The sequence below is a fragment of the Saprolegnia parasitica genome (genome assembly GCF_000151545.1).
Source record: "Saprolegnia parasitica CBS 223.65 unplaced genomic scaffold supercont2.16, whole genome shotgun sequence".
Classification (NCBI taxonomy): Eukaryota; Oomycota; class Saprolegniomycetes; order Saprolegniales; family Saprolegniaceae; genus Saprolegnia; species Saprolegnia parasitica.
In genome coordinates, this window is record NW_012156410.1 from 505,053 (window position 1) to 528,199 (window position 23,147).

Genomic DNA, 23,147 nt, shown 5'->3' on the forward strand with positions numbered 1-23,147 from the left:
TATGCAAATATCACGATGGTAGTACATTGGATGGTATTACGACGGCACGGCTTCGGTGTGGTCGATGAGCGCGTGCGTCTCGGCCTGCTGCGGCTGCGGCACGATGAGCGAGTGCATTTTGGTGCCCGTGACCGACGGGTGGCGCAAGTAGCGCACGATCAGAAGCCCCCCGGCGGCGCCCCCCAGCGCAATGAACGCTACGAACGCATACAAGACGATGCTGGAGGTGGCACTTGGTGGCACGACGTCGACCACGTCGAGCGTTAGCACGTTCAGCGACGCCAAGTGACCGTTGGCAAAGAGCGCGAGCAGCTTTTGCTGCAGCACGCGGTTGCTGCCCGAAGGCTCGACGACGTCGAGGACGATGCGGACTGCCGCGCTATGGGACTTGGGGTCGGTCGTCGCACTCGCCTGCGCCATGTAGACGCCGAGCTCCATCGGTGGCAAATACGAGAGCGCGGGGTACACGCTGCCGTCGGCGCTCACGACCCGCGTCGCGTTGAGAAGCATGTACAGCGGCGAGAGGAGGTTGAACGGCACCAAGACCCCGGGGCACGGCGCCGATTCGGCGTACGCGCGATCGCAGCGCACGAGTAGACTCAGGCGGCTAAACCCGCACTTCGAGGCGTCCGAGCACTCGGCGCTGCAGTCGCGAAGGCCGTAGACACCGGTGCACTAAAACAAGGTGCGCATCGTCAAGCAACCACCGATGCATAGAAGCGTCGTACGTTGCAGCGGTGGCCGAAAAACGTCGTGGCACAGCCGTGGTTATTGGCACACGTATACTCAAAGTTGCCGGCACAGCCCGTGTCCACATCCTCGACGACAAGAGGAACACCGCCGGCGACGGCGGCGACCGACGTCGGTGCGTTGGAGGCGAGTGGAAGGCCGTTGTACGACGGGTCACTGCTCGTCACGACGTGCGTCAAAAGGAGACCGGCGTTGGTCTTTGGAATCGTGCGGGTGTAGTGTACGGTGGAGGCTTCGACGCCCTCGAAACCTGCTACATAGGACGGTGTAATCTGGACGAATTGCGGTGTCCACCAACTGGACGCTTCAAAAGTAAGCACGCCGGTCGATGCGAGCGCTGCTACGTTGGGTCGCGTGCTGCTACCGGTCGGTGTCAGCGCGACGACCACGGTCACCGGCGCCGTTGGCTGCGAGTCGAGCACGACCGAGTAGTTGAAGGGACTCGACGCGTTCTCGACGACGATCAGGGGCGCGACCGAGACCGAGATACCGGGAACGTCATCGTCGATCAGTGTCACGGCGAGCGTGAGGACCCGGCGCTGGTGCTGGGATCCGGTACGTAGGGGAAAAAGGGCCAGGCGGGGGTCCGTTGGGTGCCGTCCGAGACAATAAATGGTGTCGACGCGTACCGACACGATACAGGCAGTGGGCTACTTGTGATGCCAACGGCGGCGGGTGTTCGCGACGACTGCGGCACGACCGATGTCGCGTCGGCCGCCACCGTCGTGAACGTGACGCCCAGTGTCCGGTTGCCATGGTAGATGTTGTCGTCGACGGCAGCGATTTCGAGCACTTGGGACCGATTCCAGTTGCTAGAAACAACGATGCGATCAACCACCTACCCACCGACAATGTAGGTACCTCGCATTGAAGCGGAGCGTTGTTGGCAAGTACGCGCCGTACGACGCATGCCCATACGTGCTGCCCGTGATGTACGTGACACCGCCAGCGTTCTGCGACAGGTTCTGCGGGTTGAACGCCGTCAAGTAAGCACTGGGCATCGACACGACGACGTCGACGCCCACCGTCGGCTCGCTCAAGAGCTGCACGTTCAGAAGTGCCGGCTGTCCGCGCTGGTGCATGCGCGAGAGCCGCGAGATCGAGACGTCGGATGTTTCGACCGACGTCGGAACGTCGCCGTGGATCGCGATCGACGCGACATCGGCGCACATCCACGGCGGTGCCGTCACGTCGTAGGACGTTTCGAGCCAAAGTGCAATATACGTGAGGAGGGCATTTCCGGAGAGCACGATGGGGGCGGGCGAAGCCGAGAAGGGCAATGTGATCCGCTCCACAAGTGTCCAGAGCGTCGCATCCAATGTGCTTTGGGCGCTTGTCCATAGACTTATAACGCTGGGCATGCGAACCGTGTTGCCTGGCAGCGTCACCGTTACGTCGGTCGGCGGCCCCATTGACGAAAGCATTGCAGCGTCCAGTTGAAACACTAGATAGGCGGACGAAGGGCCAAAGAGCGTTGCGTTGGCCATCGTGCACGCCGACCAGAGCTGCGCTGTCGGCTCAAACACGCCTTGGCACGGCGTCGCGCTGTTGCTGGCTTGGGGCGCGCTGCAGGTGGGTGGCACCACCGGACGCCACCGCCCACGCACCGATGGTTGTGGCGCGCCCGGATACGTTCGCGCGCCTTCCACCACGGTCACCGCACCTTCGGTGAAGAGCATGCCGGCTTCGTCGTCGTCTGCAATTGCCACCGACATGGTGGCCTGCAACGGCGAAGTGCACGACGCCGACGTCACGGCGCACACGCCGTAGGCGGCAGCACTGTAGTCGACGTCTTCGCTGCGCGCGAGATGCGCGATCGCACCGGTGCGCGGCCCCGACGCGACATCGTCGTTGGCCACGGCGACATGCACCGTCTGCGGCGTGCTCCACGATTCGCTCGTAAAGAGAACTTCGTTGCGGCAGACATCGTTGGCGCTGCAGGGCGAGGTATCCGACTCGATGGGATCATCGACCGAGACGCGGAGGACATTCGATGCCGAGAGAACGCTGGGCGACGGCAGGTTGGCCCCGAGCGTGACGCGCGCAGCGGCCATTGGCACTTGGTAGACGTTCACCGCTTCCAAGTACACGGTGCTGGTCGTCTGCACCGTCACGAATTGGGCTTCGACCAGCGACGAGATACTTGGCGCGTAGAGAATGCCCGCCGCATCCAACGCGCCGGTGGCGCCGTAGACGTGCCAGCTCAGCGCGACACTTTGCGAGGCGGTTGTTGTCGTCACGGTGAACGCGCGCGAGAATGACGCGGCTGCCGTGTTGACGGCTGGAAGCACGCCGGTGGTGAGTGACGCCGACGACAAGTAGACGTTGATCGTACTCACACCTGGGAGCAGCACACGAATGGAGAGAACGACGGCTTCGATGGCGTACGTGGCACCAAGGTTGGCTTGCCACCACGCGGGCCCTGTCAGCAGCGACATCGCTAGCGTTGACGGCGCTAGAACGGCCGATGCGTTCGCGCTGGGCGTGCTCTGAGCGGCGGTCGCAGCCGCGGCGAGGTTGACGAGCCCTGACGACGTCAAGCGGAGCGACGGCCGAAGGGTCGCATTCGCATGCTTGCTCGACGCCAACGTCACCTCGTCCATGTCACCGTAGACAAAGGTCGTCTCTCGCAGTGCGTAGAGCGCAATGGTCATTTCAGTTTGCCCCGCCGCCGAAAGATCATTAAGTGCAGTTGTGACGTCGAGGCTGAGCCAGCCGCTGCCGCCAACGTACTGGTTGCTTGATGTATTCAAAGCACCTTGTGGCACAATGTCGGTGAGCCCAGCGAGAAGGGTACGCGACGCCGCCGCGTTGCCAAACGGGACACCTCCGGGAAGCAAGTCACTTCGCGTCGTCGGCGGCGAGGTCGATGTGTCGAGGACGGTACATGTACCGAGAGCACACGACGTGACGAGCGTGGCGGCTCGCCAGGATGTCGATGACGTGGCAACGACAGCACCGAGCTGGAGTCCGCCGAGCCCGCCGTTTTCACCCCCCGAAAGGCGATAGAGTTGCAGCCGTGCGAGTCCAACGCGAGCGCTTCCCGTCGACGCAACAATGGATGCGAGTGAGAATCGGAGCAGCCCGACGTACTGGTAACTCGTCGTCGACGAGCTCTCGGACGCATTCGACGAGACGCGCAGCGTCGGGGCGGTGGCACTTTGATTGGCAAATGACGAGAGGGAGGTATCGTCGATGGGAGACAGTGCCACTTGATGCGGCTGCGAGAGGCTGAATGTCGGCTCCCAGTGCATGGGCTCGGTCGTCAACCGCAATGTGTAATCGGATTGACCAACCGTCGGACCGTTCTCGTTGTAGCTGCCTTGGGTTTGGTTGAGCGAAATTGACGCGGCGTCGTACCCCGACACGAAAAACGCCATTGTTTTCCCGGCGTAAAAAGGGTCCGTGCTTGCACTCGTGACGACGACGCGACCGGTCACAACGAGCCCGGCGCTGCTCGAGGTGTACGCGACATTGACCGAAGCACCACTCGACCATTGCACCGGCGTGAGGGTCACGGACGCCGGCGTCAGCGTGACACCGGCCGCCGATGTCGCAAGCGACAAGACAACGTTGGCCGTCGGCGTGCTCGAAAGAGAAAGGCGCACGCTGGCGACACGGCCGTGCGCTCGGGCACACACAAAGTTGGTCGGCTGGCCATGTTTGTGTCGCGTCTAGCGCAAGGTTTCAGAAAGTGCAATCTCAGAAAGGCAGTGTGCTACCGTTTCCGGCTGCAGGACGATCGCAGCGCGGTTGGCGTCCAAGACGTACGTGGCGACCGACGCGGCGCGCGGAGCCGTGAGAACCCCGTTCGTCGTCGCTACCCAAGGAAAGGCGTGCTGCGGGTTCCCAGTCAAGTAGACGCCCCATGGGCTCGTGTAGATGCTGGCGCCGTACACTACGCCGGATGCGCCGACCGAAAGCCGTGCAGGGCCGCTGTAGCGCGCATCCGAGCTCGTGGCCGTAAACGTCACCGGGATGGTATTGATACCCACCGTCGAATTGTCAGCGACGGCCGAGATCGTGACCGCTTGGGGAAGGTTCCAATTCGAGGTGGAAAATATGACGCTGCCGGCGGAGAGCACGAGCTGGTTGCTGCCCGCAGCAAGGGTGAGCGTGACGGTTGCCGTTGGCGCGGCGTTCAGAACGACCGAGACGACGTCGGTTTGACCGACCTCGGACACGGAGAGTGACGCCTTGGAGAGTAAGACCGCCGCGTCTCCGTCGTCCACAATCGACACAATCGCCGACACGTAGTTGGGCACGTCTGCAGGGCTGAGGTCCAGAGAGGCCATGAGGCTCGGGATAAAGCTCGTGGGGTACATGAGGTCGAGCCCCAAGAACGCGCCGCCCTGGACATTCTGCAAGACGACCTTGAAGACGAGGTTGGGGGCTTCAAAAAAGCTGTTGTCCACCTAGGATGCAACGTATCAGTGCATTATTGATGTACAGATGGCGAGGTACGATCGTGATGCTGATTTGCTTGACGCTCTCGCCGTCCTGAAACGTCAAGGTGGTTGCGGGCAGTGCCGTGTAGTGTACGCCTGGCGTTGCCGTGCACGGACTCACATGGCTGCACCCACGGGCTTGGACGACGCCCCAGTCATACAACGGGTCGTTGATGGTGAGGCCTGGCACCACGGTGCCAGCGTTGGTGACGACGTCAACTGACACGACACCGCTTGTGTACGTGTTGACACCTAGTACAGGAGCCACATAGGAAGCGGCACTACGCCGGGCAGCGCACCGGAAGGATCGGGCTTGCCGCTGCGAATAACGTCGAGGGTGACGAGCGCTGCGTTTTCGACGACGCTGTAGTTGGACGTGCGAAAGGAGAACGTGCCGGCGTCACGGTCGTCGACGATGTAGATCGTCGTCGTGTTCATGGTCGTCCCGATCGCGGCGCCGCCCGAGACGACCGAGAGCTCGACCTGCACCGAGCGAACGACGGGGTTGTACGCGGCGTTGTTGAACACGGTGACAGCAAACGCCTTTGCACGTCGCCTGAGAGCCAATTGATGACCTGCGTCTTGGTCTCGTAGTCGAACGCGCGGCTACTGCCCTGCGTCGCGTTGCCCGCCGTTGTCGTCGTGACGGTGAGCTGCACGGGGGCGACCGTCGACGTCGACGAGCCCAGTGTACGGTTGATGTACACGATCGCGGTGCCGTTGTCTTCCCGGCAGTAGGTGACGTCGGTCGAGAAGACAAAGACACCGGCGTCGTTGTTGTCCAAGATAAAGACGTACGTTGATGGAAAGGTGCCGAGTGCGCCGCGCACCGTGGGCGCCACCAGCTGCAGGGTGAAGAAGAGGCTATAGTACTCAAAGACCTGGGTGTCGATGATGCGCACGGAAATGGACGCGCTGGTTTGACCGTCCGTGAACGTCACCACTTGGTTCGTGTCGACCATGACATAGTTGGTGCCGCGGACAGCGGTTGTCGACATGGCATTACCCAGCGTGTACGCTATCGAGACGGTGCCGCACGAGCCACCGGTTCGAAGTATTGGGATCGTGACGGTGCCCGCAGCCTCGGAGAACGAGTAGTTGCTCATCGAGAAGGAAATGACGCCTGCTTGCCCCATGATCTGCACATACGACGTCGCCGTACTCGAGTCGATCGTGGATCCTGCCGTAGACCCCACGATCGTCACTTGGAAGAAGACATTGGTCGCATTCAAGCCGGCCGTGAGCACAGTGACGCTGAGTGTCTGCGTCGCGGCGCCAGCTGGAAAGGCCAGCGCATACGACGTGATGGGCAAGTAGTCAATATCGGCGACGGCCGACGAGGCAGGAATGCTGTACGGCGCCGTCGAGACAAGCACGTTTTGGCTCGCAGAGAGATCGCCTGTCCGCTGGACGACCAGTGGCACGGTCTGCGTGCCACAGACGCCGACACACGTTGCTGCATACGCCGTCGAGGCGCTCGTGTAGCCGCCTCCAAATCCAAAGGTCGAAGACGCCTCTGCTACGACAAGCACGCAGGCTGCGAAGAAGCAGATGCCCCGGCGAACGGGGCGCGCGAGGCCACCTCGTAGCATGAGCCGCCTGTCCGAAGTATCCAAATCGGCGCTGCACGTAACCGATCGATTATTGTACGGTGGAGCCTGTACCGTACACACAACGCATACTCCAATCAAGTAAAATAGTACATTGTATCATACGTCAGATATAATGATATTGGTATAAACAGTACGTACGTTCGTTGTCGGCGTACATTATGTTGTACCTGCAACGCTCGTGAAAAGCGTAACCGTCGTCACTTGAGAATTTTCGGCGCAGCGCGCAAGCCGAAGATCGCGACCGACGAAGCATGATGGGCGACCCGTTCGACGATGCATGGACGACCTCGAGGTACCCATCGTCATGGAGAGGCGAGGATGGTGATGGGACGGAAGCCACGACTACGCGCTCTGGGGCGACCTCGGGGACGCGGGCTTCAGCGGGCGCATGAGCAGCTCCGTCGGAACGCCACCGACTGCGGTCCTGGACGAAGCACCGGCGTACGAGCGCGAGCTCCGCGAGCATTACTTGGGCAGCGCGTCGCTCGAGACGGAACGGGCGCAGTCGGTGAAGGCCACGATCCAGTTCCTCTTGGGAGGGAGCGCGTCGCCGGCTGGATCGCCGTCACCACCATCTCCCCACTCAAGCCCTGTCCAGCCAAAGCAAGAAGATAAAATCGAGGTTTTCGACGCCCAAAGTACATGGGCTCGATCTATGGATTAGGCGTTAAGGAAGAGCAGTCGTTTCTGGCCGCCGTCGAAACCTTGCGCTTCACAAGGGTGCGGCTGGAGCGAAAGGCGAAGCTCCGCGCCGCGGTGCCCCAGGAGAGCCCCGACGACGATGTATGGAATCGGAGAGGGCGTGTACATCGCTTTTACGGCGAATAATGTCTCGTCTCTGTCTTGCTATCAAGGAGCTTTCGCCGACACCACCGCGCAAGCCACCGGCGCGAAAGACAATGGCGCGCCCGGGCCTGCGCGAAGCCCCGGTCCCATCCACGCGCTACAAGACGCGTGAGCGCAGCACGCGACGGTCTCTCATCGACAGCTTCGACTTGGACGAAGCATACGAGCCGCCCATCAAGCACTCACCGCCAGCCGTGGTGCGTTCGGTGAAGAAAGCGCGCTTTTCAAAGTCGCGCGGCTACACGGTCAAGCCGTGCGAGTATCCTGGCTGCGACAAGTGGTCCCGAACGCGCGGTCTTTGCAAGCGCCATGGCGGCGGAAAACGCTGCCAAGTCACGGACTGCCCCAAAAGTGACCAAGGAGGCGGCTACTGCATCAAGCATGGCGGAGGCAAGTCTATCCTCGTCTTCCTACGGAAATATGAGATGTACGCGTAGGGCGACGCTGCTCTGTGTACAAGTGCAAGAATTCGGCGCAGGTGAAAGGCTTGTGCAAGAGTCACGGGGGTACGCACGTCCATCGTACACCGGCTGTACTCAGGTTTTGCAAGGTGTCCGACGCCAATATTGAAGCTCCATGCGTGCGCCTGGTTCATGAATGACGTTGCTGGATTTGCTTTGCTTTACTTCGTCTAATTAATTGTTTGGATTGGCGATCGTGCCCGCACACGCCGTCATTGCAGCTGCCGCGGTCGACCACGCCAGTGTGCGTCAACGATGGATCGTACTAGCGACCTGTGCCTCCTTGTCATAGCTCTGGCAAGACGGCATGTGCAAGACCGAGTCATCGACGTTCCTGAAGTTACGAAACAAGACACTGCACTCTGCGCTGGACGCACCACGTCGTCGCCAGTGCCCAGCACCGAACAACAAGCGAGTGGCTTGGATGTAGCCAATCAGTGTCCGTGAGTCCGGCGCCAGATCCTGCTAACGCCTTCTCCAAGACCGCCAGGCTGCGCGACAGGCTACTCGGAGAAGAGGAGCGCTGAACAGCAGTATCCTGCCCGATGAGCAGCCGCCTCCACTGTCGACCCACGAGCTGGCACCTGTGCCACTGACCTTCTACTCTGGTTGTGGCGCCACGGTAGCATTTATCGACTTGCGCGCACGATGAGAGCCATCCTCGCAGCCATCGTGGTAACGTTATCGGCCATCGCCCACACCGTCGCAGCTGCGGCGTCGCACGCGAGCACAAGCTCGTCCAGCTCGAACACCCACGCGATATTGCCGCTTGCTTGCGCGCACGATGAGAGCCATCCTCGCGGCCATCGTGGTAACGTTATCGGCCATCGCCCACACCGTCGCAGCTGCGGCGTCGCACGCGAGCACAAGCTCGTCCAGCTCGAACACCCACGCGATATTGCCGCTCGCTTCGACAAGCGCCTCAACGATTGCCACCCTGCCCATCCTGCGATCCGTGGTGGTCCCTTCCAGCACCATTGACCATCAAGTGACGAGCACAGCCAACGCATGTACGCACTGCGCACTCTCTGGATGCCATTAAGTCTTATGCATCTGTATAGTGAGTAGCTCCATGGTTGCACTTTGGATCATCGTGGGCGGCGTGATTGCCCTCGTCATTGCGTGCGTCTTCTTCGTCGTCAAGGCGTGCGCCAAGCGCCGCCAGCCCGTGACCAAGCTCAGCGTGATCGACACGCTGGAGCTGCGGCAGTTTGACCAGCTAGTCGTGCCGCTGGGTCCTATGCACAGCGCCCACCAAGCGCCTGCGCAGGACGAGGTCCCTCGCTCCTCGCGCTTCAACCTGCGGCCGCTGCCCTACGACCCGCAGTAAGCCCTGGCAATAAACTAGATGATTGTATGGTATACAAAATAGAAGATAGACGAATGAACGCACGGTTTTATCGTACATATGTACGTACGTTCGGCATACCCAAAGCAAGTGTAAGCGTACGTTATGGATCGTACGAGCGGCCTTCGATTTCTGTAAAGATACAAGCGACGTGGGTCGAAGCGCTCGAAAGGAGGTCGCCGCCATGTCGGACTGCCTCGTCCCGCTTGAGATGGCCGAGATGGACGAGAACGCCGGCGACGTGGGCAACCTTCTCTGGCCGGTTGCCGGCGCGCCCGACATTCGCAACGTGGCCATGAGCATGCTCACGCTCAAGCGCGCGGCCAACGACTGGCCATCAACCGATGGGTGGCCATTGGACGTGACATGCGACGAGCCGATGCATGAGGACAGTAAAGGTGCCCATCTCCAAGATGCATGCGCGCCAAAGCATGTGGACGCATCCGCCATTGACCTCAGCGTGCTCTGCAGCCTCTCGTACCTGCGCGACTCGGACGATGGCCTCAACATGTCGTCATCCTCGTCGTCCTCCGAGGACGACGATGGATCGCCGCTGCCGTCAGATGACGATGGCGAGAGCGACGTGCCATTGCCGTTCCGTGCAAAGCGAGCGCGCACCGACGACGAAGACTCGGATTTTATGGAGCGCGTCAAGAAGGTACGGCGGTCGTCGTCGAAACGCTTCCGAGCGGTCGACCATTTTGCCGTGCAAGCACCCGGGGTGCACGAAAGGCGCTCGGTCGCGCGGCCTCTGCAAGCGACACGGCGGCGGGAAGCGGTGTTCGGTCGACGACTGCGCGCGCAGCGACCAAGGCGGCGGTTTCTGCATCAAGCACGGCGGCGGTACGCACTACCTTGCACGCAACGTCGTCGTCTCATGAGGACGGCGTAGGTCGGCGATGTGCCGTGGAAGACTGCAAGAACTCGTCCCAGTCGCGCGGCCTCTGCAAGCGGCACGGCGGGATTCGCCCGCGCCGGCGCAACCCGTCGTGACGACACGATTGAGTATCGACACCCTTTTCTATTTACACGAATTCGTGCACCATGCCTCCGTCGTCCTACAGAGACGCAGAGCCCCTCTACCGCCTTGGGTACCTACTATTCAGTGCCGTCCCACGGACAGCGACCGATATGCTCAATCGAACGGTGCCTCAACTGGTCTATCCAGCGGCAAGCCGCTCAGAGGCGGTGCGTCGGAATGGCTGATCGCGTAACCGGACAGTATGTGTCAAGCCTCTGCTGCATCGCTCAGTACTTTTGGGCCATCGCATGGTGTCATCGCCCGGGCGGCTGGCCTTAGCAGCACTGGGTGCGCGCAGTGGGGTGCGCGAGTGGAGAGGGCCGGCAGCCCCTCGATGTGGAGGCGGTGACTTGGCACGTGGCTGCCGCGCTTGTGCGGCTGCCGCACGAGGTCGCTACGTGGCAGCGCGGAAGCGAACCGAACGGCTAGGATCACGGAACGATCTTTTGGCGGCGGCGTTGCTCGGACGCGTGGCAGTCCGCCCGTGTGACCAACAGCCTCGTCCTTTTTTCAAGGGCAAGAGTGGGATCGCGGGCCACGATCGTCCAATCGGCTCGGTTAGGTGCGCGGTTTAGTCGCGCACTTAATCGGTTGCTGGAATCTTTGCAGCCCATACAATGTTGGAGTCAAGATAAAGCCAGCGAAATTTATGAAACCATAACGGTTATCGAATCCGGATACGGGTTCCCAGTCATTTCCCGGCCCCAGATACCATTATAATCGGTTTTGCGATGTTGCACGCCAGTCGCCGCCTCCTCCGCGCCCCTGCGCTCGCCCGGACGTTCGTCGCGCCGATGGCTGCGCGGACTCTGCCGACGGCTGCGGCCGACGAGCATGGCTGGGCCAAGTACGGTCTCGGCGCTGCGCTCCTCATGGCCGGCGTCGGCTTGAGCCAAGCCGACAACTGCGGCATTGTCGGCGTCGTGAGCAAGCACCAGGAAGCCAACAGCTTCTTGCTCGAAGGCCTCACGATCCTGCAGAACCGCGGGTACGACTCGGCGGGCATGGCCACGTCCAAGCACGACGGCGCGGCGCCGATTGAAGTGACCAAGTTTGCGTCCGTGCAGGGCACGGCCGACTCGATCAACCTCCTGCGCCAGACCAAGGACAAGCACGATGGCAACACGGTTGGCATTGCGCACACACGCTGGGCGACGCACGGTGCGTGCCTATGACGCCGCCTCATCTGTACTCATGAGATGCGTAGGCGGCAAGACGGACGAGAACTCGCACCCGCACATGGACATGAACAAGCGCGTGGCGGTCGTCCATAACGGCACGATCACCAACTACAACGAGATCAAGAACGAACTCATTGCGGAAGGCGTCACGTTCACGTCGCAGACGGACACGGAAGTCATTGCGCAGCTCATTGGGCACCTCATGGGCGAAGGCGCCGACTCGCTCACGGCAACGCGCCTCGCACTCGAACGCCTCGAAGGCACGTGGGGCCTCTGCATCATGGCGCGTGACGAGCCCGGCAAGGTCATTGTCGCGCGCAACGGGTCGCCCTTGTGCATTGGGTACCAACTTCTCTTCTTTTCGTGCGCATTGACTCATCTCGCTTCTAGCTACGGCTCCAACTCGATGTACATTGCGTCCGAGACGACTGCCTTTTCGCGCCACACGAAGCGGTTCCTGTCGCTCCAGGACGGCGAGGTCGCGGTCGTCAAGTGCGACTCGGCCGAGCTCAACCCGCAGGACGACAACAACGAAGGCACGCTCCAGCGCTTCCCCACGTCGCGCCTCGGCACGGCGCCGGACGTCAAGGTCCGTCTCTCGCCCGCGCCGTTCCCGCACTGGACGATCCGCGAAATCATCGAGCAGCCCAAGGCGGTCGCGTCGGCGCTCGGCTACGGCGGGCGCGTCTCGGACGACCACGTCTACCTCGGCGGCCTCGAAGCGGAGAAGGACAAGATGCTCAAGATCAAGCATTTGCTCATCTCGGCGTGCGGCACGTCCTTGAACGCGGCCAAGTACGGCGCCAAGCTCATGCGCACGCTCGGTTCGTTCGACACGGTCGCGACAGAAGACGCGGCCGAGACGACCAACGAGCGCCTGCCGCGCCACGATGGCGGTCTCCTCGTCGTGTCGCAGTCGGGTGAAACCAAAGACGTCCACCGCGTCCTGCAGCTCCAGCACGCGCAGGACCTCCCGATGTTCTCGGTCGTCAACGCTGTCGGGTCGCTCATCGCCCGAACGACGCGCTGCGGCGTGTACCTCAACGCAGGTCGTGAGAACGCGGTGGCGAGCACGAAGGCGTTCGTGACGCAGGTCACGGTCCTCGGTCTCATTGCCGCGTGGTTTGCCCAGAACCGGGCCGAAGTGAACCGCACGAAGCTCGACGAGCTCATCCAGTCGCTGCATCGCCTCCCGATCACGATCGGCATGGCGCTCCGGACGCGCGCGATCTGTGCCGACATTGCCGACAAGCTCATGCCGTCCGAGCACCTCTTCGTGCTCGGGAAGGGCTACGCCGAGCCGATCGCGTACGAAGGCGCGCTCAAGATCAAGGAGATTACGTACTTGCACGCGGAGGGCTACTCAGGCGGTGCGCTCAAGCACGGCCCGTTTGCGCTCATCGAAGGCAAGGAGGGCCAGTTTGGCCCGACGCCGATCATCCTCATCGTCTTGGACGACGAGCACGGCCAGCTCATGAAGACGGCGGCCGAGGAGGTCCGTGCGCGCGGCGCGTACACGATCATCATCACCGACAACCCGGCCATGTGCGACGGCCTCGGCGACGCGGTGATCCCGATCCCGAACAACGGCCCGATGACCGCGCTCCTCGCGAGCGTGCCGCTGCAGCTCATCGCGTACGAACTCGCGGTCAAGCGCGGTATCAACCCGGACGTCCCGCGCAACCTCGCCAAGGCCGTCACGGTCGATTAAGCCGTTGCATAGTTTATACGAAGAATATGACGTTGTGTACATACCATTTGGAACGGTATTCTTGTCGTTCCAGTCGAAGGAATCATTATCCAGATGACAAGGAAGACACATCAACTACGTTGTCTACGTTGGGCTACATGGAGACGCGTACGAGGTTCGAGCGCTGGGTCGTGGAGAGAGCGCAGTGGATGCGATGGAAATGTTGTCAATCAATCAATCAACCAATCAAACGTGTTCGCCTGCGTAGTGCTACGCCTGAATGCGTGGGAGTTGGCACGAGCACTTGGTCGTTGGGAGTGAGCTGTAGAGATCCATATCGTGGTGGACCCCACTCGCCGAGGGATAGAAAGGTTGTCGTATCTTTTTTGAAGTATATTATGGGCCACCAATGTGGCGGCGATCACTCGTGCAGGGACTTGGTCGACTTGGCTTTGGCTTTGGCGCTGCGCTGCGAGTCGACGAGGACGCGGACGACCTCGGCCACGTTCTCGGGCGACGGCGTCGGGTACGACCAAAAGCCACCTGCGACGCGCTTGGGCGGCTCGACGCCCGGTTGCGACGTGTCGGCGAGCCGCCGATAGAGGTAGGCGCGGAACGAGAGGCACTAGGACAATAAGATTGCGTCGAGTTGTTCCTCCAGCGCTCTCACAGTACATCATCGCGCTCCTTGGTCATCTTGGTGAGCGCCGCGCGTAGCGTTGTGGCCTACAGTAGTGTGGTCGCCTTTGACAGAGCCGACGTCGGTGGACGTACGCTGCGCAGGTGGTTCTCGGCCTCGGTCTGCGCTCGTTTCTACTACATTCTTTGTACCCAGTGGCGACATCGAGGCAGCGTACGAGCTCGATGGTTGCGAGCTTTTGGTGGGCGTCGGCGGTCTGGTGGAGCTGCGCCAGCGTGGCTTCCAGCTACGTCCGTTGTCAACGACGGCCAAGAGACGAATCGCGTCGTACGTCTTTGATGACCGCTTCGGCGCGGGTCCGAGCACTCTCTTCGAGCTCGAGACTCGCTTGCACCTTGTGGTGCTGTCGCTCCGACTCGGCGAGGAGGTCTGTGAGCTGCTGGAGAGCGAATTTCGACTGCGCGCCTTCCCGCTACGTTGATGTTTACCGGTATGTGAATTCGAGTGGACGACTACGATGCATGCAGACACCACCTTGAGCTGGTTGTGCAGCTCGGCGACCGTACTGTCGAGGTCCTACGCCACTTCAAGTCCCCGCATTGCCTCCTGCTAAAGTACGCGAATCTTTTGCTGCATGGTGGCGGCTTCCACACGGCTCTGGTCCAGCGTTCGTTCGCGCGCTTGCAGCTACACTTGCGATCGTAACGTTAGGAAGGAAACCCAAGGAGTACCTTGCCAATGGTATGCCGGAGCGTCGCCTGGGTCTTGGCGAGCTCGGCACTGAGCTCTGCCTCACGCGGTCGGCGGCAGAACCGACACACGTGCCCGTTGGCGACGTCGGCGATCAGCGGTGGGATGTCATCGCCTTCTGCGTGGCCCTCGGTCGGAGTCAAGCGACTGTCGCGGCGGCTGCCGGTAGTCGGGCGCTCCGCCTGGTTGGTCTCGCTGCTTGGATGGGGGTCTCGCGGTGCGCGTACTGTATCCACTGAGCGCCCAGCAGAACGGGCGACGCAATGCGCTTGGCGATCGACGCGATCGCAAACACAAATTCGAGCCGCATCGCTTCGACTTGCATTGTTTTCTGGAGGTGCGAAAAGACCTGCATCGTCACGGCCTGCAGCGTCGACTCGATCTACAGCCTGCCACGTCATGAATTTCTCCATAAGAAATGATCAAAACCTCGGCCGTCGTTCCATACGTCAGCACGGTGCCGCTCTCGAGCGACGAGGCATACGGAGCTGCGGTGATGGCAATCCCTCCGGCGATTCTCGACCGGCGGGTCTCGCCCTCGGCGTGGAGTTCGGCGAAGTAGCGGAGCCCGTCGTGGGGCACGGTGTACGCCTGGAGGCAGTACGCACCGTCGTTGAATCGACGCGGGCCTGGCAACCGCGCGACCGGTGCGAACATGTCGGTCTCCCGCGCGCACAGCGTGCGGACGTACGCATCGAGCTGCGTCTCGTCCAAGAGCCGCAAGGTATCTTCACAAACGACGGCGACGGTGGTGTCGTCGACGGCGTCGGCGAGTTCCTACTGGCGTTGTCGCAAGAAGAGGCCTATTGAAGACATGGGACCTGCAGCTGGAGCTCAAACAAGAGCAAGTTTGTGTTCTGGATCGCCTTCTTGCGCTGGATCAGCGACGACTTGTGAGAGCAGAAGAGCCACTCGACGAGGACCCCTTCGTCGTCCAAGAACGCCGTGTGCGGAATCATCACGCCCCGCGCGCCGTGCAGATGCTGCAGCACAAAGTACGTCGCGGCCCGGCGACCGTCCGCCGTGTGCACGTCGACAAGCCCTCCGGTCACCATGCGTGGTAACGTTATAATGGTGCAAAGATAGATATCACCGAGGGGTGCCACAGGACGGTCTGCGCTGTCAAGAGCCAATTTGATGTTTCCGATGCCAACGCCAACGGGAGAGAGACGAAAGGGCCAACGTCTACGGGCTCGAACCCCGCAACTCATGCGTGTGAAGCAGGAATCCACCGACGGGACAAAAGGTGGTGGATTCGATGCCATTTGCGTCTAGACAAACGCAACCACACAGACACCAAGTCTCGTGGGGTACACTGGAGTTGCTGAATGCGATGGTGACAGGGAGAGCGTCAGGTCATGCTCGATGTAGAGGGTGAGAGCTGTTTGACCGGCTGTGCCGCCGATAGATGGGCTCAAAACACGCAATGCGAGTGCACGAAGCTCTGCGATGGCGCGTCCGCTGTCGATGGCAAGACTCGAGAGACGAAGAGTAGGTTGAACGAAGACGCGGTTCGTCTGTGCGTACCCGCAGCTTACGGAGCCTCCAACGCTAACTCACACCGAACCCTAACCTCCGTCACACGACCATGTTCGCGATGACCGTGAGCAGCCGTCTCGCCGTCGCGGAGGATGCCGGACCTCGACATGGCGAGATATACTTTACACGTTCGTCGTCCTCCATGATGGCATAAACCATCGCCGTGTGTATTTATTTCGACTTCATGTCGAACGCGACAACAACGTGGCTCCGATCCTCGAGGCCCGCATCGGTCAAGAGTGCCTTGTCGTCGAGTGCCTTGCCGTGGAAATAAAGAACGAGCATGTTGGGCTGCACGTCCTGTCCGCGCAAGTCAAGGTGCTTCGTTTCGAGCGTCGGCCGCGCCGAGAGCTTCTTGGCGATTGCCACCTTGAGGTCGCGCACCGCCCGCGCGACGCCGATTCGAAACGTGAGCGAGAGGCCGTTGGGAAAATGACACGTGATGGGTGCGCGGCGGTCGTCGTCGGGCAGCGCCAGCGCCGACGGCTACAACAAGCGCTCGTCAACGTACAACGAGGCGACACACAAGACAGATGGCGGCTACCGTCGCGTCGGCGGAGCCGCGTCGAAAGTACTCTGGCGTCGACACGCGGGGTGGGATAAGAAATGGGTTGCTGCCGTCGGCGGTCTCGACCATGGTCTGTAAATGCGCCTTGATCATGCTCATCTTGTACGCCGCGTCGGGCTGTTTTTTTGACCCACTCGAACGGATCAAAGCTGGGCTTGCGCGGACCGGCCCCCGTGGCCCCCGAAAAACTGCGGTCACCAGCGACCACCGACGGCGCCGTCGTCTCGAGAATACTCTTCGCGGCTCGTGTTTGCTACAACAATACACGTGGCTACCTCGCCGCACCATGAAGAGGGTTCTCGCACCCGCTGGAGTCGGTCTCGGTAGATCTCGTCGTGCGTCACGCGGTCCGGGTTGGGCATCCACTGGGGCTCTCGGGCCAGCGACGAGTGAAAGCCGACAATCATGCGTGACGGCTCGACGTCCAGTGGCTTGGACAATGGGCGGGGGTCGTATGTGGCTGCGCTCACGTGCTCGGGCGTCGCACTTGACGCATTCGACGGACGATCGGCTTGCGGAAACGAAAAGCCGATCGCAGGCAGCGACGCCTCCGACGGTTCGTGGATGATCACTTCTGGCACACCGCGTCGGCGACGTGGCGGCGTCTTGGCCGTCGTCGCTGTCGACGGTCCCTTGCGCCGAACCGGGCTCGATCTCGAGAGGCTGGGGTAGACGCAGGTGCGCTCACTCGCCCGGCCGTGGCGATACGTCTCGTGCGGGATCACATGGTCGGGAGTAAAATGGACTTCGCGCGCTGGCCCCGAGTGCAGCACGGGGACATGTGGCGCGGCCAGCCGTGGATTCGGGTCGTACGCGCCGGGTCCTGGTCCGACAAACTAGGCGTCTTCTTGAAGGCTTTGGTAGACAGCGATTGTCGTACCTGAGACGAGGTTGAGATGGCATTCCGGACATAGTTGGTGGGCAGATGCAAGGACGCGGCGACGTCCGCCTCCGTGACGCTCCACTCGCGCCGGGCTTCGATGCGCATGAGCGCGCGAAACACATCTTGCGACAGAATGTGGCGCCGGTCCACGTCCATCGCGCCCGGTTGGTTGTCTATGGTCGTAAATTTAGGTTGGCGCATGGAAACGGCAGCCACCCGGCGGTATGACGTCCCCGACGAACTCGCGGCCGAGTTCACCCCCAACGAAGCCGACGAGGTGCGTACTGATGCAAGCACGGGGCCTCGCAACGATGCGTGTATTAGCTCTCGGCGCTCTTCGAGTCGGCCGACACCAATCGCAGCGGCGCGATCGACGAAGCCGAATTCAAGAAGCTGCTGGTGCGCATGGACATTCAGGTGCCCGACGAAGAAGCCGATTTGCTTGTGATGGCCGTCGATACGAGTGGCAACGGCCTCATCGAGTGGACCGAGTTCGTGCTCGTATGCAGCGATGCAGGCGTGGCGCCCTTCAAGTTGACGATCTTGGTGGTAGATGGTGCTGCAGGCGCGGCGCGGCGACAGCCGGTACGCAAAGCTCAAGAGTCTCGCCGACGCCCTCAACGTGACGCCCATCAACCTCCTCCAAGCTGAAGCCGGTGCGCATCTGCTAGTCCCTCGGACGATCCTCGATCCTCCGGTCTAGACAAGTTCCAAATGAATGTGACCTACAAGCTCCTCGAAGAGCGGAAGGCGACCAAGTACAACCCCACGACGTATCTTTTCTCGGTCACGATCGACGCGCCGCACGACGGCGGGTCGCACGAGGTCTATGAAGCGATTGGCTTCTCGACCCGCGAAGCCAAATTCAAAGCGGCCGAGCTCGCCCTCGTCAAGATGCGCAAGATGAAGCCCGGGTACGAGTTTCCCGTTGGCACGATTCCCGACAAATGGGACGTGTGGGCCTTTGCCAACCTCGCGCGCCGCGTCAAGCCGACGACGGTAGCTCCCATGCGGCGTATCTATACACCGAGTCTTTTGATAGGTCTTGACGACCCTGGTGCAGAAAGGCTTTGCGCCAGCGACCAACTTGGTCTTTATGAAGCGGCTCTCGGTGCGGCTCTCGTCGCGACGGCTGGTTAAAGAGGCACCGATGGTGCTCACATCAACAGGTGGCCTCCCGTCTGCGTGGCGTCGCTGGATCGATGACCAGCTCGCACGCGGCATGGACGGGCGTCTCGTACTCTCGGAGCTCCAAGCGTATGGCTTTGACGAGGCGCGGGATCTGCATACGACGCAAATGCTCCAGCGCCACCCGCTTGCCGACGTCAGCTATGATTTCTGGTCGTGCCTGCACGCGGGAGACCTCTGCGAGGTACCGAAATGGGCTCTTGCATCGCTGAGAAAGTAGCGGTGTAGGTGCAGCTGTTTGTGGCCGCTGGCCATGACGTAAACCACGAGCGCCTCGACCGCCGGTGTCAAGTGGCCTTCACGCCCTTGCAATTCGCGGCCAAGCACGGTTATGAAGACATTGCACGCTTCTTGCTCCAACATGTATGTACTTATTGTCGCCTGCACGATTGTCTACCACGTGCACACCTTGTCATAGGGCGCCAAGGTGAACGCGGCCAACAGCTTTCGCCGGACGCCATTGATGTTTGCTGCGCGCCACGGCCACCCGAACGTGCGCATTGAATCGCAATGTAAACTGGCGGGGATCGATCCCTGTACCACCTTTAGATCGTGCAGCTGCTCCTTGACGCCGGCGCCTCGATCGTCGCCACGGACAACCTTGAAAACACACCACTGCACCTCGCAGCCGTCGCAGGCTGCGCACAGGCACCGTTTGCAATAGTCCAACAAAACGATCGTTGATAGATCGGATGCTAGTCGGCACGCGCCATCTTGACAGCAGAAGCCAAGTACATGCGGGCGTGCATCGTCAACACCAACCCGGCGCTTTGCTTTTTGGACCAAGCCCGGGCGTTCCGGCGAGAACTTGCGGCGCTCTACGACGTTCTCATGGAGAAGAAGCTGCCGCGGAATGCCTACCGCCGCTTTGAGCAGGCGTGGATCCCAGACGCGATTGATTGCGCTTACGAGGTAGCGATCTACAATGTCGTCGCAGCTCGGTCACATATTGTGTAGCGCTTGTTCCGAGCAAGAACGCTCCCCGTTCTCAAGCCGTCGCGTGCTGTGATCGATCGCGTCTTGCAGCGCTACCGGTACCTACAAGACCAGTGCCCGGACGCCCTCGACGACGTCGAGCGCCAGCGGGTCGAGGACGCACGCGCCCACGGTGTGCACAACGCGACGCACCTCCAGGTAATCCCTCGCTCCACCATGGTGTGGTTCATGGATAAGGATGAGGATGTAGATCTACTTGGAGGCTATGTTCAAAGAGGCGTACAAGAATGCGCCCAACCGCCAAGGCCGGACCGCCCTGCATTTGGCGTGCGATGAGAACCTCGTGTGCAGCCACGAGGTACCAAAAACAGAGTACTACTTGATACAGAATGTTGTCATAATGGCGATGCGATTAGGCCGTGCTGCGGGTCCTTCTGGATACCTTCGGGTGTGACCCTAGCATTCGAGACCACCTCGGGTATGCACCGCTGGACGTGTTGATTCACCGAAAAGGGCGACCGGGAAGCCCGCCCGAGGACAAATTGTCAGAGTCCCGAGTTCGAAGCGACCGCGCCTCGCGACTTCAAAGCAACCAGACGCGTCGTCGGAACGAGCGAGATGCTCAGCGACGGGCCTTTTTCGAGTCACAGCTGCTGCAGCTGCTCCCAACCCACCCGGTACGATCGACGCTTCGTCCCTCTAACTGAAGGACGTCATAGGAAACCAATGAGATTGATCTGCGCGAGGCCAAAGCGCGAAGCCGCGTGTCACGTGTCCTCGGCGGGTGGCAGGTACCTCCATGGCGACGAGTGCATTATTTTTGTAGCAACAGACGTAGGAGTATTGTGATCCGGCGAGCAACAACCCATTCTACGAGCACGTCGAGTCGGGGCACCTGACGCTGGAGATGCCGGACGCGATCAAACAGTCGATCGCGAAGACCCTGCAGTGGTACACGAGGCGCGTCAACGGCCGCATCTTGGAGAAGCGAGGTAGTCCACAGGCTCATTGCTCATCGTCAGGTATGCTGCCATTGTAGACGGCTGGACGATGCACCGCGACCGGCGACGCGCGCGCGTCTTCTTCTTCAACCAAGCGACGGGAACGTACCAGTGGCATCCACCCGAACGCGTCGACGGCTGGGTCAACACGCCGCCAAATGTGCAAGCCACGTCCCTCGACGAGAGTGACGGGAGTGACAACGACGACAACGACGATGTGACCGAGTTACTGCGGCTACAAGACGTGTCGGAGAAGCTCTTGCGCCGCCTCGGCGGCGTACGTCCCTCTGTATTTTTTGCCATTTTGCTCGAAATAAAGAGTAGTGGGAAGAACACCGCGATGCGGCGACGGGCGGTCGCGTCTATTGCCACAGTGCGACGGGTCGTCTTACGCGGGAAACGCCAGACGAGGTGCTCCATGAAGAGCGCAAGCGCCAGGCGTACACGCTTTTGATCCAGTCGGCGCAGTACATGGACAATGTTGGTCCATGATAAGACATGTTGCCATGCGTACTTATTGAAACAACTAGGTCGGCGCGTGGGACAAGTATTACGACGAGACAACCAAGCACGTGTTTTACTACAACCACGGCACGGGCGAAGGGCGGCACGAGTCCGAAGGCAACGAGGCGGCGTGGCGCGCGGTAATAGTGGCCTGCTTGATACATGGTTGATACGTACTTGATACTTTAGGAGGCACAAGATCCGGCAGCGACTGCCAAGCAAACGCGCCGGCTTTTCGACGACGAACTCGCCAAGCGCAAGGAGCAAGCCGAGTGGACCGAGGCTCTGCAGCGCGCCCACCGACGCGACATTCACGCAACGGTGGAGCGTATTGTGCCGCTCGATGAGCACGGACGCCGCTTACAGCGTCTCAGCGCCGCTGTTGTGAGCGCGTAGTCGACTTGAAACTATGCATGATCCGTGTTGAATTATACCTGTAGGATCCAAACGACGTTTGCATCCGAGTCGGTGGGCTACCGCGACGCCCGCATCGAGTCGGAGCTGCGGACGCTCCACAAAGCGTGGGCCCTTGGGCTCTTTGTGAGCCAGAAACACGACGTGCCGGTGGTGACTGGAACGCGCGAGATTGCGGCGGCCATCCAAGCCGACGAAGCCGAAAGCGCAGCTATTGAAGACCACGATCGCCATCCAAGTCTCTCGGAGCGCCGCCGCGTCGAGCGCCTTCTGGAGGCTGCGGTATCGCGTCTGGATGCGAAATGTGGTCTCTGTCTCTGGGGTTGTCATCTGTGGCTGCGACTTGGTCTCGAGCTGGACGGGCACGAGAACGACGACTGTCGACACCGGTGGGTACCCTTCTGAACCAAAAATTGATGATGAAAGTGCGTAGACTCATGCTCTGTCGACTGGGCTGCACCGTGGTCCACGAAGCGCACGTGTGGACCGCGCCACACGGCGACACGACCGAGCTGGTGTGGCACGAGGCCGACGAGTGCGACACGCGGCTCGTGTGCTGCCCGTTGAACTGCGGTATGTGGGTCGGCTTGGATACGCTCGAGCTGCATACGACCGAGAAATGTGTGTGCCGCCCCGTCTCGGACCTCACCTGTCGCCTCGGCTGCGGCAAGGTACTCGCACATAACGCCGTGTTCTGGCATTGAACTTGAGTAGCATTTCGACGGCACCAACAATCAGATCTTGGAGCTCGAACAAGAGCGGGCGTGGCACGAGGCCGAGGACTGCCCGTTGCGCATCGTCAAGTGTGCGTGGCCCGAGTGCCACGCGACGATGCTTGCCAAAGACCGCAAGCTCCACCGACGCACGCACCTCTGTGGTACGAGCCATACGATGGTATTGCGGCTCGATACGTCGTCGTAGCCTCGGGCATAAGTACGTTCAAGGTGGCCGGTCAATTTCAATTTGTCGTGCCCCGTGACGTGAAGCACATCAAGGTTCAAGCGTGGGGCGGTGGCGGTGGCAGCGGGCTTCTTCACGGCTTCAAAAGCGGCCACGGTGGCGGCGGCGCCTTTGTCGAAGGCATTCTCCCCGTCTTCCCCGGCGAGGTCATTCTATTTACTATGACGGTCTGCATGGTGACGTTGTTGTTGGTAGACGCTGATGTTTGTCGTGGGTGGCGGCGGCCAAGGTGGTGTGTTTGGCGAAACCACGCCAAGTGACACGGAAAGTGGGCTGCCGCTTCTGACGCGCGTACGTCACCAATATCAACAAGGATGTCGAGCATGCGCTTTTGTAGACGGGCGAGGCGAGGGGCGGGGACCCTGGCGGTGGCGCGGGCTACAGTGGCAACAACGAATGGGCCTGC

The 23,147-nt window shown here is 61.1% G+C and overlaps 8 protein-coding genes across 8 annotated transcripts; 5 read left to right on the forward strand and 3 right to left on the reverse strand.

Moving 5' to 3' along the window:
• Positions 1-2: 2 nt before the first annotated feature.
• On the reverse strand, positions 3-6,790 carry SPRG_04962 (hypothetical protein; the record flags this gene model as incomplete). The annotated part of the gene is made up of 8 exons (XM_012344100.1): positions 3-675; positions 729-1,295; positions 1,391-1,562; positions 1,612-4,424; positions 4,473-5,165; positions 5,215-5,450; positions 5,498-5,741; positions 5,774-6,790. The coding sequence occupies 8 exons, from the start codon at positions 6,788-6,790 to the stop codon at positions 37-39; spliced, it is 6,381 nt and encodes a 2,126-aa protein (XP_012199490.1). The 3' UTR covers positions 3-36.
• Positions 6,791-7,062: 272 nt separating this feature from the next.
• On the forward strand, positions 7,063-8,094 carry SPRG_04963 (hypothetical protein; the record flags this gene model as incomplete). Its single annotated transcript, XM_012344101.1, has 4 exons — positions 7,063-7,103; positions 7,148-7,449; positions 7,476-7,594; positions 7,666-8,094. The coding sequence occupies 4 exons, from the start codon at positions 7,063-7,065 to the stop codon at positions 8,092-8,094; spliced, it is 891 nt and encodes a 296-aa protein (XP_012199491.1).
• An 808-nt stretch (positions 8,095-8,902) lies between these two features.
• On the forward strand, positions 8,903-9,448 carry SPRG_22143 (hypothetical protein; the record flags this gene model as incomplete). The annotated part of the gene is made up of 2 exons (XM_012344181.1): positions 8,903-9,128; positions 9,180-9,448. The coding sequence occupies 2 exons, from the start codon at positions 8,903-8,905 to the stop codon at positions 9,446-9,448; spliced, it is 495 nt and encodes a 164-aa protein (XP_012199571.1).
• A 202-nt stretch (positions 9,449-9,650) lies between these two features.
• On the forward strand, positions 9,651-10,514 carry SPRG_04964 (hypothetical protein; the record flags this gene model as incomplete). Its single annotated transcript, XM_012344102.1, has 3 exons — positions 9,651-10,124; positions 10,156-10,309; positions 10,359-10,514. The coding sequence occupies 3 exons, from the start codon at positions 9,651-9,653 to the stop codon at positions 10,457-10,459; spliced, it is 729 nt and encodes a 242-aa protein (XP_012199492.1). The 3' UTR covers positions 10,460-10,514.
• A 704-nt stretch (positions 10,515-11,218) lies between these two features.
• SPRG_04965 (hypothetical protein) lies at positions 11,219-13,379 on the forward strand (the record flags this gene model as incomplete). The annotated part of the gene is made up of 3 exons (XM_012344103.1): positions 11,219-11,648; positions 11,695-12,010; positions 12,059-13,379. 3 exons carry the CDS (start codon positions 11,219-11,221, stop codon positions 13,377-13,379), a joined length of 2,067 nt encoding a protein of 688 aa, XP_012199493.1.
• Positions 13,380-13,779: 400 nt separating this feature from the next.
• On the reverse strand, positions 13,780-15,803 carry SPRG_04966 (hypothetical protein; the record flags this gene model as incomplete). Its single annotated transcript, XM_012344104.1, has 11 exons — positions 13,780-13,983; positions 14,034-14,084; positions 14,133-14,171; positions 14,216-14,284; positions 14,330-14,470; positions 14,533-14,574; positions 14,617-14,685; positions 14,730-14,943; positions 14,976-15,130; positions 15,178-15,525; positions 15,570-15,803. 11 exons carry the CDS (start codon positions 15,801-15,803, stop codon positions 13,780-13,782), a joined length of 1,566 nt encoding a protein of 521 aa, XP_012199494.1.
• A 655-nt stretch (positions 15,804-16,458) lies between these two features.
• SPRG_04967 (hypothetical protein) lies at positions 16,459-17,906 on the reverse strand (the record flags this gene model as incomplete). The annotated part of the gene is made up of 5 exons (XM_012344105.1): positions 17,736-17,906; positions 17,161-17,691; positions 16,986-17,108; positions 16,832-16,939; positions 16,459-16,773 (listed from the first exon to the last, which is right to left on the reverse strand). The coding sequence occupies exons 1-5, from the start codon at positions 17,892-17,894 to the stop codon at positions 16,459-16,461; spliced, it is 1,236 nt and encodes a 411-aa protein (XP_012199495.1). The 5' UTR covers positions 17,895-17,906.
• Positions 17,907-17,937: 31 nt separating this feature from the next.
• SPRG_04968 (hypothetical protein) lies at positions 17,938-23,078 on the forward strand (the record flags this gene model as incomplete). The annotated part of the gene is made up of 24 exons (XM_012344106.1): positions 17,938-18,015; positions 18,063-18,239; positions 18,292-18,394; positions 18,442-18,737; positions 18,781-19,110; positions 19,155-19,289; positions 19,345-19,419; positions 19,476-19,574; positions 19,626-19,838; positions 19,884-20,060; positions 20,113-20,220; positions 20,279-20,539; positions 20,582-20,653; positions 20,701-20,854; positions 20,902-21,140; positions 21,188-21,343; positions 21,394-21,507; positions 21,557-21,759; positions 21,808-22,170; positions 22,215-22,452; positions 22,496-22,658; positions 22,703-22,887; positions 22,937-23,032; positions 23,064-23,078. 24 exons carry the CDS (start codon positions 17,938-17,940, stop codon positions 23,076-23,078), a joined length of 4,050 nt encoding a protein of 1,349 aa, XP_012199496.1.
• Between the last annotated feature and the right edge of the window lie 69 nt (positions 23,079-23,147).